Consider the following 14,740-nt stretch of genomic DNA (forward strand, 5'->3'; position numbering starts at 1 on the left):
AAACCACAAGGTCCATTCAAACTAACTAACTCGGGAAGGTACAAAAAATGAGCAGAAAATGTATAAGAAAACATCATTCACGACAACAAAGAGTTTGAAACTATAATGTAAGGGGAAAAGATATATTAAAAAAAAAATCAGTCTAAGAAAAATCAAAATCAAAAGTCAATGTGGAAGAAAAATTTAAAACCACGATACAATGAAGAAAAATATTCACAACAAGAAGCTCGAAAGTATAATCTAAGGAGAGAAAACATATACAAACATAAAAAAAAAGAAAATCAAAGCTTAAGAAAATAAAAAGTCAATGTGGAAGAAAAATAAAGGAAGAGGATACAATGAAGAGAAAATATCAGTCACAACAAAGGGTTTGAAACTATAATGTAAGGAGAGCACAACAAAAAAGCTCGACACTATAATGTAAGGAGAGAAAACATATACAAACATAAAGAAAATCAAAGCCTAAGAAAAATATAAAGTCAATTGTGAAGAAAAATAAAAAGAAAAATATACATTGAAGAGTAACTAAGATAAACAATTGCAATACTTCACACATACTTATCGGAGAGGAAACCTCTTCCATATATACTGCACCTGAAAGGAAAAAAAAGATATATTAGAAAACTTATAAAATGGGCATCAAAAGATTAAATTCAGTAATATATAAAATAATGTTCAATTGAATTTGTTTTAGAATGTGCTATACAAGAAAAGCTTTCATTTACTGATATCCATATGTAAATTGCTCATATAAAAATGTAGAAAATTGTTTGGATGACCTTATGCATATTGACTTAAGGCTTTGCAATGAAAGTTCTCTCTCTCTCTCTCTCTCTCTCTCTCTCTCTCTCTCTCTCTCTCTCTCTCACTAAAACATTCATAATTTAACTTAAAATGCCGACAGTAAAACCATACGTCAAGTTAGTTTTCTTAGATCTGTTCCCAAGGTGGTAGCACAAGGTACAGTTGGACACACAAATTCCTGACACACTCAGCTCTGAGGATGTGCATAGTTCCACCCTTACTGCACGGAGAGTTCTTGCGTTAGGTGCTCCCATTACCTCAGCCATCTCAACCTACAGTCTACACTAAATGTTTGGTTACTCGACACTAGGGTTGTAGCTTAGCAAGTAATAATAATGAAAATGAAAATAATAATAATAATAACAATAATAAATAATAACAACAATAATAAATAATAACAACAACAATAATAATAATAATAACCAAAATAAACAATATCCACTCCTTTACAATAATGAAATACCCATTTAAAAATAACGAAGAGTAATCTTCATTACAAATTCTCAATTGTTAATGGAATAAAACCGAACATATTAAAAACTAAAGAAAGGCGAATAAGCCAAACGCCAAATAATCCTTGGACGTAAGTCTGCTAAAAAAAAAGAAAAAAAAAATTCAATTCACAGACAGTCGTTTTCAATGGCTGTTCGAATCAGGGTTGCCATGTTTTCTATTGGAGAAAAGGCCAACTTCTAAGCAACCGCAGCTTTAAAAGTCTAACACGTGAGTAGATCAAGGCCAAAAAATATAGTAGCTAAGGCCCACCCTTTTTCATGATATTAATAAAGGCCAACCAATTTAAAAAAGGCCAATTTTGAGGGTTTATTTTTGGCTTGAAAATGCCAAACAATTTGAAAAAAAAAATAAAAAAGGCCGATTTTGAGGGTTTCTTTTGGCTTGAAACGGCCAACCAATTTAAAAATAAAAAAGGCCGATTTTGAGGGTTTCTTTTGGCTTGAAAAGACCAACCAATCTATTAAAAAAAAAAAAAAAAAAAAAAAAAAAAAAAGGGGGGGGGCAGCAGATTTTGAGGATTTCTTTTGGCTTGAAAAGGCCAACCAATTTTAAAAAAGGCCGACTTTGAGGGTTTCTTATGGCTTGAAAAGACCAACCAATATAAAAAAAAAGGCCGATTTTGAAGGTTTATTTTTGGCTTGAAAAGGCCAACCAATTTAAAAAAAGGCCAAATTTGGGGTTTTTGGCTTGATAAAAAGCCAACCTGGGAAACCTGGACTTCGAATACCTCGTCCCGGGTAAACGAACAGATGGAGGTTCAATCAAACTGTTTGTATAACAAATAGGGTTTGGTTGGCTGAGATCCTTCACTTTGATGATTGCTTTTTGGCAAGTGCGTACATAACCCTTGACAAAACATTTTTAAGAGCAATGGCGTCATTAAAGTCCTTTCGGCAAATTTAATGTTTATATACTGTATATATATATATATATACATATATATAAATAAATATATATATATATATATATATATATATATATATATATATATATATAATATATATATATATATGGTATCATTAAAATAATTTTGGCCAATTAAACACACAATTTATAATCGAATTAATTAAAGGTTTTCCCATCAACATGTTATAGTAAATCAAATACATTCGGAATGTATAAATAAATTAAATAATTCATAACGTAACTCCAAATAAAAAAAAAAAAAAAAACTACCGCAAGCAGTAAATTAAGGAAGGAAAAGGTGCAGTACGAAGTCAGAATTTAATTTTTCACGGGGGGGGGGGGGGGGGGGGGAGGAGGAGAAGTGATGACGTCATCGCATGTGCCATGATGTGAAGTGTTGCCGAGTGAATAATGAAGCGCTAGAGACTAACCATGTGAAAAATCCAAAGTGCATGATAGCACATGGTACTTACCGAGCACGAACTCAAGTCCGCAAGCAAGCCCAAGAATTGCTTGCGTGCGAGAAAAAGGGGGAACCAAACATTTGCTTTGTGACCTCAAGTGACGATCAATTAGTATGTCATCGACACTGTCCTCCCATGACGATGATGATATTTTTGCAGGTTTTTTTTTTTTTATCTTTCGAAATATGTATTTTGATCATCGTATAATCTTGGATACGCTTGTCGACTATATATGTATATGTATATGTATATGTATGTATGTATGTATATATATATATATATATATATGTATGTATGTATATATGTGTATATATATATATATATATATGTATATAAGTATATATATATATATATATATGTATACATATATACATGTATATATAAATAAATATATATATATATATATATATACACATATATATAAGAGTGTGAGGACGTGGACTGGTAAAGAAAGACCATAAGAAGCAAGTGGGGGAAACATGCCTAAGGCCTTTGTTCTGCAGTGGATTAGTAACGGCTGATACTGACGATATATATATATTATATATATATATATATATATATATATTCAAATAAGCCATATATATTTTTGATACATTAATGTCTGGATTCTCTTAACGACCTCGGGATCAGAGCCCCAGGCGAAATCACACAAAGACAAGAGCTTGGGTCCAAACAACCTCGGGATCAGAGCCCCAGGCGAAATCACACAAAGCTCTTGTCTTTGTGTGATTTCGCCTGGGGCTCTGATCCCGAGGTTGTTAAGAGAATCCAGACATTAATGTATCAAAAATATATATGGCTTATTTGAATATGAAAAACACGTCTAAATGTGCAAAATTTATCATATATATATATATATATATATATATGTTGCGGTTCATACAGTATTCTTAAACCCAAAAAAATACATACGGCTGAAAAAGAAAGCCCTACTTATTACAAAGCACTAAGTTTTTAACATCAATATGTCCACACGTGTGGACCCTACACGCAGTCACATACTCCCCTACATATGTTACGGTCCACAACATATCGAGTTTTCCCCACTTGAAACTCCCTTCATACTTAAGAGGGTCCTTTTACAAACTCGGTACACATGTAACCTGAAGGATTACAGTCGGAGACACCTGGTCTAGATCCAACGGGTAAAGAGTTAATCAATTTCATATCTGAGCCAAATCTCGCCCGGTAGGAAATTAATCGAATCAATCCCGAGTTTAATCAGAACGTAGTGGGATTAATCATGATCAGAACGTTTTGAGAAAAAAAGGATTTACGAATAGGATTACATAGCATGATCTCATATAAACGAGAAGCCTTAACGAATTCCTATTTCCTTATTGATGCATTACGATCAGCTAAAAATAAAGCTAATGATTGTAACATTTATTTATACGAAAAACAACAACACATATAATGTTGACAAAACTAGATTTTACATTGTAAAACTGATACTTGATCATTCTTACGATTCTATTTCAGGAGAGAGAGAGAGAGAGAGAGAGAGAGAGAGAGAGAGAGAGAGAGAGAGAGAGAGAGAGAGAGAGAGAGAGAGATAAAAACCATATATTTGGAAACATAAAAACAATCTTATATAATAATCTAAGAAACCCGTGAGAGAGAGAGAGAGAGAGAGAGAGAGAGAAAGAGAATGATAATAAATTCATAATATATTTGGAAACACCAAAAGACAGAATACATGATAATCTAAGAAACCCGTGTTTGAGAGAGAGAGAGAGAGAGAGAGAGAGAGAGAGAGAGAGAGAATAAAACCATAATATATTTGGAGACACCAAGACAGAATACATGATAATCTAAGAAACCCGTGATTGAGAGAGAGAGAGAGAGAGGAGAGAGAGAGAGAGAGATATGATAATAAAACTATAAAGCTAAATATATTTTGAAATACCAAGGAAAAATCTTTAGACTAACATGATAAATCTAAGAAGCCCGTGATTGAGAGAGAGAGAGAGAGAGAGAGAGAGAGAGAGAGAGAGATTCTTTCATAAGGAAATAAAAGTGTTTGGACCTTAGGCACAATACAGTGCGCAAATCTTTACTTTAACACAGGGAAAATAAAGGATTTTATGAATAAAAATGTGAAAATCGGAGCTAGCGACTTAAAAGTTGTTTGGTGACCAGTGAGAAACTAATGTCTTGAATTGAAATTCGCTCTGTCATTATGTTTGTTTATCCATATGGAACAAGCAGACAAAGTTTTATCAAAATCGAACAGTAAATAAGCACACAGAAAGAAAAAAACGAGCATTAACTTTAGTGAAACCCCGGCTGGTGATGGAGGGATACCTATAAATAAATATTCACCAAAAATTAAAATTTCGATTTAGGGAAAAAACCTTCTGTGTTTTTCTAGGTATTATGTCACTTAATGGCCTAAAACATCTAAATATTATATTACTTAAGGCATAAGAGCAGGACAAGCAAAGAAATACACCCCTCTCCCGAAAAAGAAAAAACGAGAAATTACGATTTTTGTCTGATGACGAAAATATTGGATATAAAATCATAGTCTCCCCTGAGCCCATTTTCTTTGATATCACTGATATGAGAAAACGTTTTTGAACAGTTTTAAAGGGGTAACCTATAAAAATTAGAAAATTACTAATGATATTTCGTATTTTTTCTATTAACATAAGGGGGGCGTTGATGGCCAGGGGGGGCATTATAGAGGCTGGAGATGAATTCTACACATATCACGGCCTTCTGATAGGTAAAAGGAAGACTTTTAGCAAAGAAAAAAACAATTGGGAAAATTCATCCTCTCAACCCGGAGACAACCCTTAAGGGAACGATTGCTATAGCTTTGCCATATGAACTTTTTAATACTGATCTTTGCATCAACTTCTGGTCTACTCCACAGCCCGCTCACTGTGTATGCTTTATACAATTCTTTCAATACTCTGATCACCCCCTGACACTCTAATCTTCTCCAAGTATATTATCTGGCCCGCAATAACGATAGTAAAGATTACCTAGTCTCGCTTTAATTCATACAGGACCGCACTGTTCCTGTGCGAAAGGATCCTTTGCTTGCTGTGCGTCACGGTTCTGGCAAACGTGATTCAGGTCTTCAACCTTCTAAACGAGATTTGTCTCGTCGCTCTGACGTTATCCCTAGTGTCAGCTTTGCTGTTAAACGAGATGCAGAGCATAAATCATAGTACATGTATTACCTACAGAAAAACAATAACCTGTGTTTTACTCCTCTCTCTCTCTCTCTCTCTCTCTCTCTCTCTCTCTCTCTCTCTCTCTCTCGAGTATTCAGAAGGATATAGGTAGACTGGAAGCAGTACAAGCTAGGGTCACCAAACTAGTTCCAACACTATGGCAATTTGGATATAGACAGAGGATGGAACGTTTGAACTTATTTGATCTACAAACTCGACGATTAAATCTACAGTTAATAGAGGCATTCAAAATTCTTAAAATAAAAACTAACGTAGATTACAACAATATATTCACGCTTAGCACAAATCAGTCCAGAGGTAACGGATACAAACTGGAATTGAAAAGATACACCACCACTTGGTGTAGTAATTTCTTTACATACAAAATAGCAAATACAAGCAATGGACTTCCAGCGGATGTATTAAACAGTAACACGGTAACCGAGCTCAAGAATAAGTTAGACAAGATCATAAGAACTATCTAAATGCTTAAACTAAATCGCTCTACCAAAGAGAAAATGGAGTCTCCGCGGATGGACGAGTAAATATTTGAGACATCCAAAATTCTAGTAACACTCACTCTCTCTCTCTCTCTCTCTCTCTCTCTCTCTCTCTCTCTCTCTCTCTCCTCTCTCTCTCTCTCTCTCATAGTATATACGCAGTCACTTGGCACATTTCAAGCTTGGCATCCATGACCACACGTTCACTATCTTTGGCTCCTGTTCGCGTTCAACGTTTTATGTAAACACCCAATTTGCTGCTCTGAACGTTCTCAACTAATGAATATAAAACCCTCAGCGCAGTTTAACGGACCCGGTCGAGTGCCCTTTCAATTAAGGCTCTTATACACTACTAAGGGATGAGTACACACTCCCTCTGTACCATAAGCCAGATATTGTACAATACACTGCGTTCGCCCGGCCGATTTATCTCCTACCATAACTGCAGTTTGTTTTATACCAGAGTCGCTCTTCCTGTCGAACAGACGCCATTTTTCTTTTTAGTTGCGAAAGTAAATATCCTGGGTTCTATCGAGGTTAGTTTATCTTTGCAAATTAAAGATATTATTTTATAACGAATGGTCATGGAACTAGTTTTACAAGTGTATATCAAACTATATGAATGGCTTTTTAAGTAATGTAGTAATTTTCTGGATCAAATTTTTAATTTTATTAATCAATGTTATTGGACACATTTTATTACAATTCTGAAATATATTAACTTATTGAAATTTAGAGATTAAACGCAGTAAATTCATGTTTTTAAATTCCATCAACGAAACTAAAAGCCACGTGTGTGACTGGATTGGTTTAAAGATTCTAGGCTAAATAACCCAGCGCCGGGGCCTGTGAGACCATTCAGTGCCCAAATGCATTTAGGATTAAACCCTTGAATATACACTAAGAGGCAAAAGTTAAAAGAATTAAATAAGGAATAGAGGTTGATTAGGAGAATATAAGGCAATTGAAGCTAAGATCCGAACTAACGAAGCATAAACGCCTACAGTGGACCCAGTGAGGGGCACTGAGAGCACTAATACCCTACGGATTGATGAGAGCGAGATGCCTCCCTTTGTGGTAAAAAAAAAAAAAATGCTTCAGTTGGCATTGCGTCATGCCCACCTAAACAGGGCTAAGTTTAGTTGCCTTTAATAATACCCATCTTCGGATGACTGTACGACCAGAGATAAAGGCTCCTCATGACATACGCTGGTGACGTCAAAATACCTAACCGATGATGAGGAGGAGGAGGAGGGGGAGCTCGACCCCATACCATAAGCGTCTCTCATATCTTTGCCAAATGACACAAATCACAAGACTTCGGAAGGAATGCGGAGAATGAGACCAGGTCGGATTGATGCATTATTATCATTATTATTATTATTATTATCATCATCATCATTACTAGCTAAGCTACAACCCTAGTTGGGAAAGCAGGATGCTATATGGCCATGGGCTCCGGAGAGGAAATAAGGAAATAAACAAATAGAAATATTATTATTATTATTATTATTATTATTAGCTAAGCTACAACCCTAGTTGGGAAAGCAGGATGCTATATGGCCATGGGTTCCGGAGAGGAAATAAGGAAATAAACAAACAATAGAAATATTATTATTATTATTATTATTATTATTACTAGCTAAGCTACAACCATAGTTGGAAAAGCAGGATGCTATAAGGTCAAGGGTTCCAACAGGGAAAGATAACCCAGTGAGGAAAGGAAACAGGTAATAAGTAAACTACAAGAGACAAATTTAAAAATCAAAATAAAAAATTTTAAGACCTATAGCAACATTGAATTAGATATTTCATATATGAACTATAAGAACTTGAAAAAAAACCAAGTGAAATAGAAACGAGATAGAATAGTGTGCCAGAGTATAGCCTCAAGCAAGAGAACTCTAACCCAAGACAGTGGAAGGCCATGGTACAGAGGTCATGGCACTACGGATTGCATAAAGGTTAATTTCAATTTGATAAACATACAAATAGGTATAAACACAGATAAACGCTGCAAAAGTTCAACCAATTAATGTAAGTATGTAGGTGAATGGTATTGTCCTTGGCTTACATTTGGTTGGACTTGGTTTTTTTTTTTTCATGGTAAACAGGTCATCTATTAGGCCAAAGAAAAGACTTCCTTAGAAACATTTGTCTGTATCCTCGTGGCGTTAATTTCTCTAAAGGGGATAAAAGCTTCATAATTATATATATACATATATATATATATATTGATAGAGATATCATATATATATATATATATATATATATATATACATATACATATATAAGCACACATACTTACATCCATATACGTACACACACTATATATAAATATATATATATATGTGTGTGTGTGTGTGTGTCCGGAACGTCAGCAGCCTCCTGACCTTTAGAAAAAAAAATCTAAGCTGAGACGGATAAAGAATCAAGTGAAACTGCTACCATCATCATGAGAGAGAGAGAGAGAGAGAGAGAGAGAGAGAGAGAGAGAGAGAAATGCGTGACCTCTGTTCTCGAACCCCGGACTGGAGGAGGAAATGTCACCCGACACTTACAGCTCTTGGCCCGTGCCAAGTATGTGCAAGTGAATCTAGGCAATATGGGAAGAGCAATGATGAGATTCACAAATATCGTTCGGGTATTTGACTCCCTATATAAGTTTTTATAGTTTATATAGGAAATGTTGCTACTGTTCTTAAAATACTTTATATTTCTTTATTTCCTTTCCTCACTAGGCTATTTTTCTATAATTATTTAATAAGTGAAAGATTTATTTGGCTTTTAAATATCTATAGCGATATAGCATCCTGCTTTTCCAACTAGGGTTGGAAAATGTTGTTACTGTTCTTGAAATACTTTACTTTTCTTTGTTTCCTTTTCTCACTGGGCTATTTTTCTATAATTATTTAATAAGTGAAAGATTTATTTTGCTTTTTAAATATCTATTATTAAGCGATAGATTTATGTTGTTTTTAATTATTTAATAAGTGAAACTTATTTCGCTTTTAAATATCCATAAGCGATAGATTTATGTAGTTTTTAATTATTTAATAGGTGAATTTATTTTGTTTTTAAATATCTATTAATAAGCAATATAGCATCCTACTTTTCCAACTAGGGTTGTAGCTTAGCAAATAGTAATAATAATAATAATAATAATAATAATAATAATAATAATAATAATAATAATAATAATAATATGACAAGATAGTCATTTCTGCAGAAGTCAATTCTCAATTTGACAATAATTAAACCTGTATAAAAAATTCATGATAAATTTATTTTTACATTCACTTAGAATCAGTAAAATATAATGATAAATATTACAATATCTATCATTCTTATTATCCATTGATAACAATAAAACAAATAAATATTACTATAGTGGCAATAATTTCATTTTGGGAACTACTATCTCTCATTAAATGTCAAGTAAACATGAAACAAAAGGAACACTTTAATGTGTTCCCTGGGATGTATATGGCCGGGTGTGTCATCATCATCATCATCATCATCATTATTATTATTATTGTCTAAACTACAACCATAGTTGGAGAAGCAAGATGCTATAAGCCCATGGGCTTCAACAGGAATAAATAGCCCAGTGAGGAAAGAGAATAAGGAAATAAACGATATAAGAAGTTGAGAAAAAATAAAATATTTTAAAAACAGAACATTAAAAGAGATACTTCATATATGAACTATAAAAGGACTTATGTCAGCCTCTTTAACTTAACATTAGTTGCAAATTTGAACTTTTGAAGTTCTACTGATTCAACTATCACAAGTATTTTTATTGATATAATGATAATAATACTTATTACAATATATATCATCGCAGCAAAACACATTTTTCACCCCTTTTTCTGTATATCATCATTACCGGTATCATATTCACTATGCACTATGACTATCATCACCATCAATTTATACCATAATATTTATCATCAATATTGCATGAAAATTAGTTATGTAATACAGGTACTACTCTAAATATTATCATTATTATTATTACTATCCAAGCTACAACCCTAGTTGGAAAAGCAAGATGCTATAAGCCCAGGGGCTCTAACAGGGAAAATTAGCCCAGTGAGGAAAGGAAATAAGGAAATAAATAAATGAAGAGAACAAATTAACAATAAATCATTCTAAAAAAAGTAACAACATCAAAACAGACATGTCATATATAAACTATTAACAACATAAAAACAAATATGTCATAAATAAACTATAAAAAGACTCATGTCCGCCTGGTTAACAAAAAAGCATTTGCTCCAACTTTGAACTTTTGAAGTTCTACTTTTTCAACTACTCCATGAAAGAGCGCTGGGGCTATGGAGCCCATTCGGCACCAATGTATAAATGGATGAAAAATTCCGCAACTGCAAAATGAAGCAAAGCTTAAAAATTTGGGAACCGAGACTAAAGAAAGATTGAACAGAAGGATAAAAAAAAAGTCTTAGAAGAGGCTGCAGAAGAGACTCTCAAAGATCCAATAATAATAATAATAATAATAAAACACTACAAGCGCCAGCCATTGCAAATATCATTCCAGCCGCATAAAGAGGCAATTCCACTCGCAAGGCAAAGCGTCGTCTCCTTCCATGCACGTGCTTTGATATTTATATCCAGACACATGCCAGTCACGCGAAGGAACACACGGCTGTGGCAGTAGCAGCAGCAGTGCGGGGGTGGCGGCTTTGGAGGGGGGAGGGGGGGGAGGCGCATGCCCAATTCTCAACCCCCCTTGGCTGCACAGACAGTCGGGGAAAGAAAAAGTCCATATCCTTGGCGGGGTATCGTAGCGGGGATCCATTCTTAGACATCAGCCACATTCGTGGGCTGTCGTTCAAGAATCGGCCACACAGGGCTGGTTGGTTGGTTGGTCATCGAGGCGGGGTTTAGAAATAGCACTTTACTCCTCTGTGTCATACTGTTAACGTTGGCCGTGATTTCAGGCCATAAACGATTGCCGGAACGTTGACGGTGTTAATAGTGCGAACGTGTGCAATTGGCAGTTTATTATTATTATTAATATTATTACTGGCTAAGCTACAACTCTGGTTGGAAAAGCATGATGCTATAAGCCCAAGGGCTCCAATAGGGGAAACAGCCCAGTGAGGAAAGGAAATAAAGTAATAGATAAAATACAAGAGAAGTAAATTTTTATCATTATTATTATTATTATTATTACTACTGGCTAAGCTACTACCCTAGTTGGTAAAGCATGATGCTATAAGCCCAAGGGCTCCAATAGGGGAAACAGCCCAGTGAGGAAAGGAAATAAAGTAATAGATAAAATACTAGAGAAGTAAATTTTTATTATTATTATTATTATTATTACTACTGGCTAAGCTACAACCCTAGTTGGGAAAGCATGATGCTATATGCCCAAGGGCTCCAATAAGGGAAACAGCCCAGTGAGGAAAGGAAATAGTAATAAATAAATTACGAGAAGTAAATTATTATTATTATTATTATTACTAGCTAAGCTACAACCCTGGTTGGAAAAGCATGATGCTATGAGCCCAAGGGCTCCAATAAGGGAAACAGCCCAGTGAGGAAAGGAAATAGTAATAAATAAATCACGAGAAATAAATTTTCATTATTATTATTATTATTATTATTATTAGCTAAGCTACAAACCTAGTTGGTAAAGCATGATGCTATAAACCCAAGGGCTCCAATACGGGAAACAGCCCAGTGAGGAAAGGAAATAAAGTCAAATAAATTACAAGAGGAGTAAATTATTATTATTAGCATTATTATTATTATTATTATTATTATTATTAATGTCTAAGCTACAACCTCAGTTGGAAAAGCAGGATGCTATAAGCCCAAGGGCTCCAATAGGGGAAATAGCCCAATGAGGAAAGGAAATAAAGAAATAAACTACAAGAGAAATAAATAATAATTAAAACAAAATATTTTAAGAACACTTATGAAATGCATGACATTTCTCACTATTCAGTATATTAAGAATCATTTTAAAATTCCTTAACGAAGTCAAATATCTATTGCAAAGCGTAATTCTAAAAAATCATTGATCAACTATAAGTGAAAATTTGTAGAAAAAATAATAATAATAATTTAAACTTCCGAAAAAAATACAAAAAAATTGCACTTTCCCCCATTTTCTAAATACAAAGTGTATCTTTTTTTTATATATTACAAACACTAATGCCGATGGATATAAATCATACATTAATAAAAGCCATGCTGCCACAGTTATGACTGCCTAAATCTTTAAATACTTTATACGATATTAGAATATGGAGAAAGGAATCATCATTATTATTATTATTATTATTATTATTATTATTATTACTAGCCAAGCTACAACCCTAGTGGAAAAACAAGATGCTATAAGCCCAAGGGCTCCAACAGGGAATTATTAATTAGGAGTAAGAGATTTATGTCAATTTTATTTATTAATAAGTGACAGATTCAAATTAATTTTTAATTATTTATTAATAAGTGATAGATTTATGTTGCTTATATATATTCATCAAGTGATAGATTTATGTTGTTTTTAATTATTTATTAATAAGAGATATTTGTTGTTTTTAATTATTTATTATGAAGTGATAGATTTATGTTGTTTTTAATTATATATTAATAAGCGATATTTGTTGCTTTAATTACTTACTATGAAGTGATACATTTGTTGTTTTTAATTATTCATTAATAAGCGATATTTGTTGCTTTAATTATTTATTTTTAGTGATAGATTTATGTTGTTTTTTAATCATTTAATAAGTGGCAGATTTATTTTGCTTTTTATTATTTATCAATAAACGATATAGTCAATTTTCTTTTAATTATCTATTTATAAGTGATAATTCATGTAGTATTTAATTATCTAATAAGCGAAAGATTTATTTAGCTTTCAATTATTTATTAACAAGCATTAGATTTATGTTTCTTTTAATTATCTATTAATGAACGATAGATCTATGTTATTTTTAATTATTTATTGATAAGTGATGATTTGTTTATAATTATCTATAATAAGCGATAGATCTATGTTGTTTCTAATTATTTATTAATAAGCGATAGATTTATGTTGATTTTAATTATTCATTAATAAGCGATAGATTTATGTTGATTTTAATTACTTAATTGGCAATAAAATGGTTTCTTTTAATTATTCAATAATAAGAGAGAGTTATGTTGTTTTTAATCATGTACTAATAAGAGATAAATTTACTATTCTTTTGTTCATTAATTCATAACTCATATGAAGAAGACAAAACACAGCCTGCAAACGACCTCGAAGGGCTGTCTCTTACCAGACGTTGTTACCCTTCCTTCCAATTTCAAACGATTTAACAAGCCTCGTCAGTTCGGTGCCAAGAGTTTTGCAATGGCACTACTAATGCCAATTGAAGAGTCGGGAATAAACCAGCATGGTGCAGGTACGAGAGAGAGAGAGAGAGAGAGAGAGAGAGAGAGAGAGAGAATGGTAATTATAGAGTAGAGGAGGAAACGAAATGAATCAGTGTAAGATAATAACGAAGTAATTCAGTGTAAGAATTTTCGAGAGAGAGAGAGAGAGAGAGAGAGAGAGAATGGTAATTATAGTGTAGAGGAGGAAACTCAGTATATGATACCACAGAATAAGAAAAATTTTGTGTGAGGAGAGAGAGAGAGAGAGAGAGAGAGAGAGAGAGAGAATGGTAATTATAATGTAAAGGAGGAAACATAGTATATGATACCCCAGTATAAGAAAATTTTCGTGAGAGAGAGAGAGAGAGAGAGAGAGAGAGAGAGAGAGAGAATAGTCATTATAATGTAGAGGAGGAAACTTAGTAAATGATACCACAGTATAAGAAAATTTTCGTGAGAGAGAGAGAGAGAGAGAGAGAGAGAGAGAGAGAGAATAGTCATTATAATGTAGAGGAGGAAACTTAGTATATGATACCCCAGTATAAGAAAATTTTCGTGAGAGAGAGAGAGAGAGAGAGAGAGAGAGAGAGAGAGAGAATGGTAATTATAATGTAGAGGAGGAAACTTAGTATATGATACCCCAGTATAAGAAAATTTTCGTGAGAGAGAGAGAGAGAGAGAGAGAGAGGGGATGAGAGAGAGGGAGAGAGAGAGAGAGAGAGAGAGAGGGTAATTATAAGGTCGAGGAGGAAACTTAGTAAATGATACCACAGTATAAGAAAATTTTCGTGAGAGAGAGAGAGAGAGAGAGAGAGAGAGAGAGAGATAGAGAGAGAGAGAGAATGGTAATTATAGGGTCGAGGAGGAAACTTAGTAAATGATACCCCAGTATAAGAAAATTTTCGTGAGAGAGAGAGAGAGAGAGAGAGAGAGAGAGAGAGAGGAGGGTAATTATAGGGTCGAG

At 33.5% G+C, this 14,740-nt stretch overlaps 1 protein-coding gene across 1 annotated transcript in view; it reads right to left on the bottom strand.

Annotated features, from left to right (window-relative positions):
* Positions 1-14,740, bottom strand: part of LOC137646621 (uncharacterized) — a 127,460-nt gene that overhangs the window by 46,514 nt on the left and 66,206 nt on the right. The window contains exon 2 of the mRNA XM_068379729.1: positions 559-594. Coding sequence (XP_068235830.1) covers positions 559-594 — 36 coding nt within the window. The remainder of the gene's footprint in view (positions 1-558; positions 595-14,740) is intronic.

Source organism: Palaemon carinicauda, chromosome 9 (genome assembly GCF_036898095.1).
Source record: "Palaemon carinicauda isolate YSFRI2023 chromosome 9, ASM3689809v2, whole genome shotgun sequence".
Classification (NCBI taxonomy): Eukaryota; Metazoa; Arthropoda; class Malacostraca; order Decapoda; family Palaemonidae; genus Palaemon; species Palaemon carinicauda.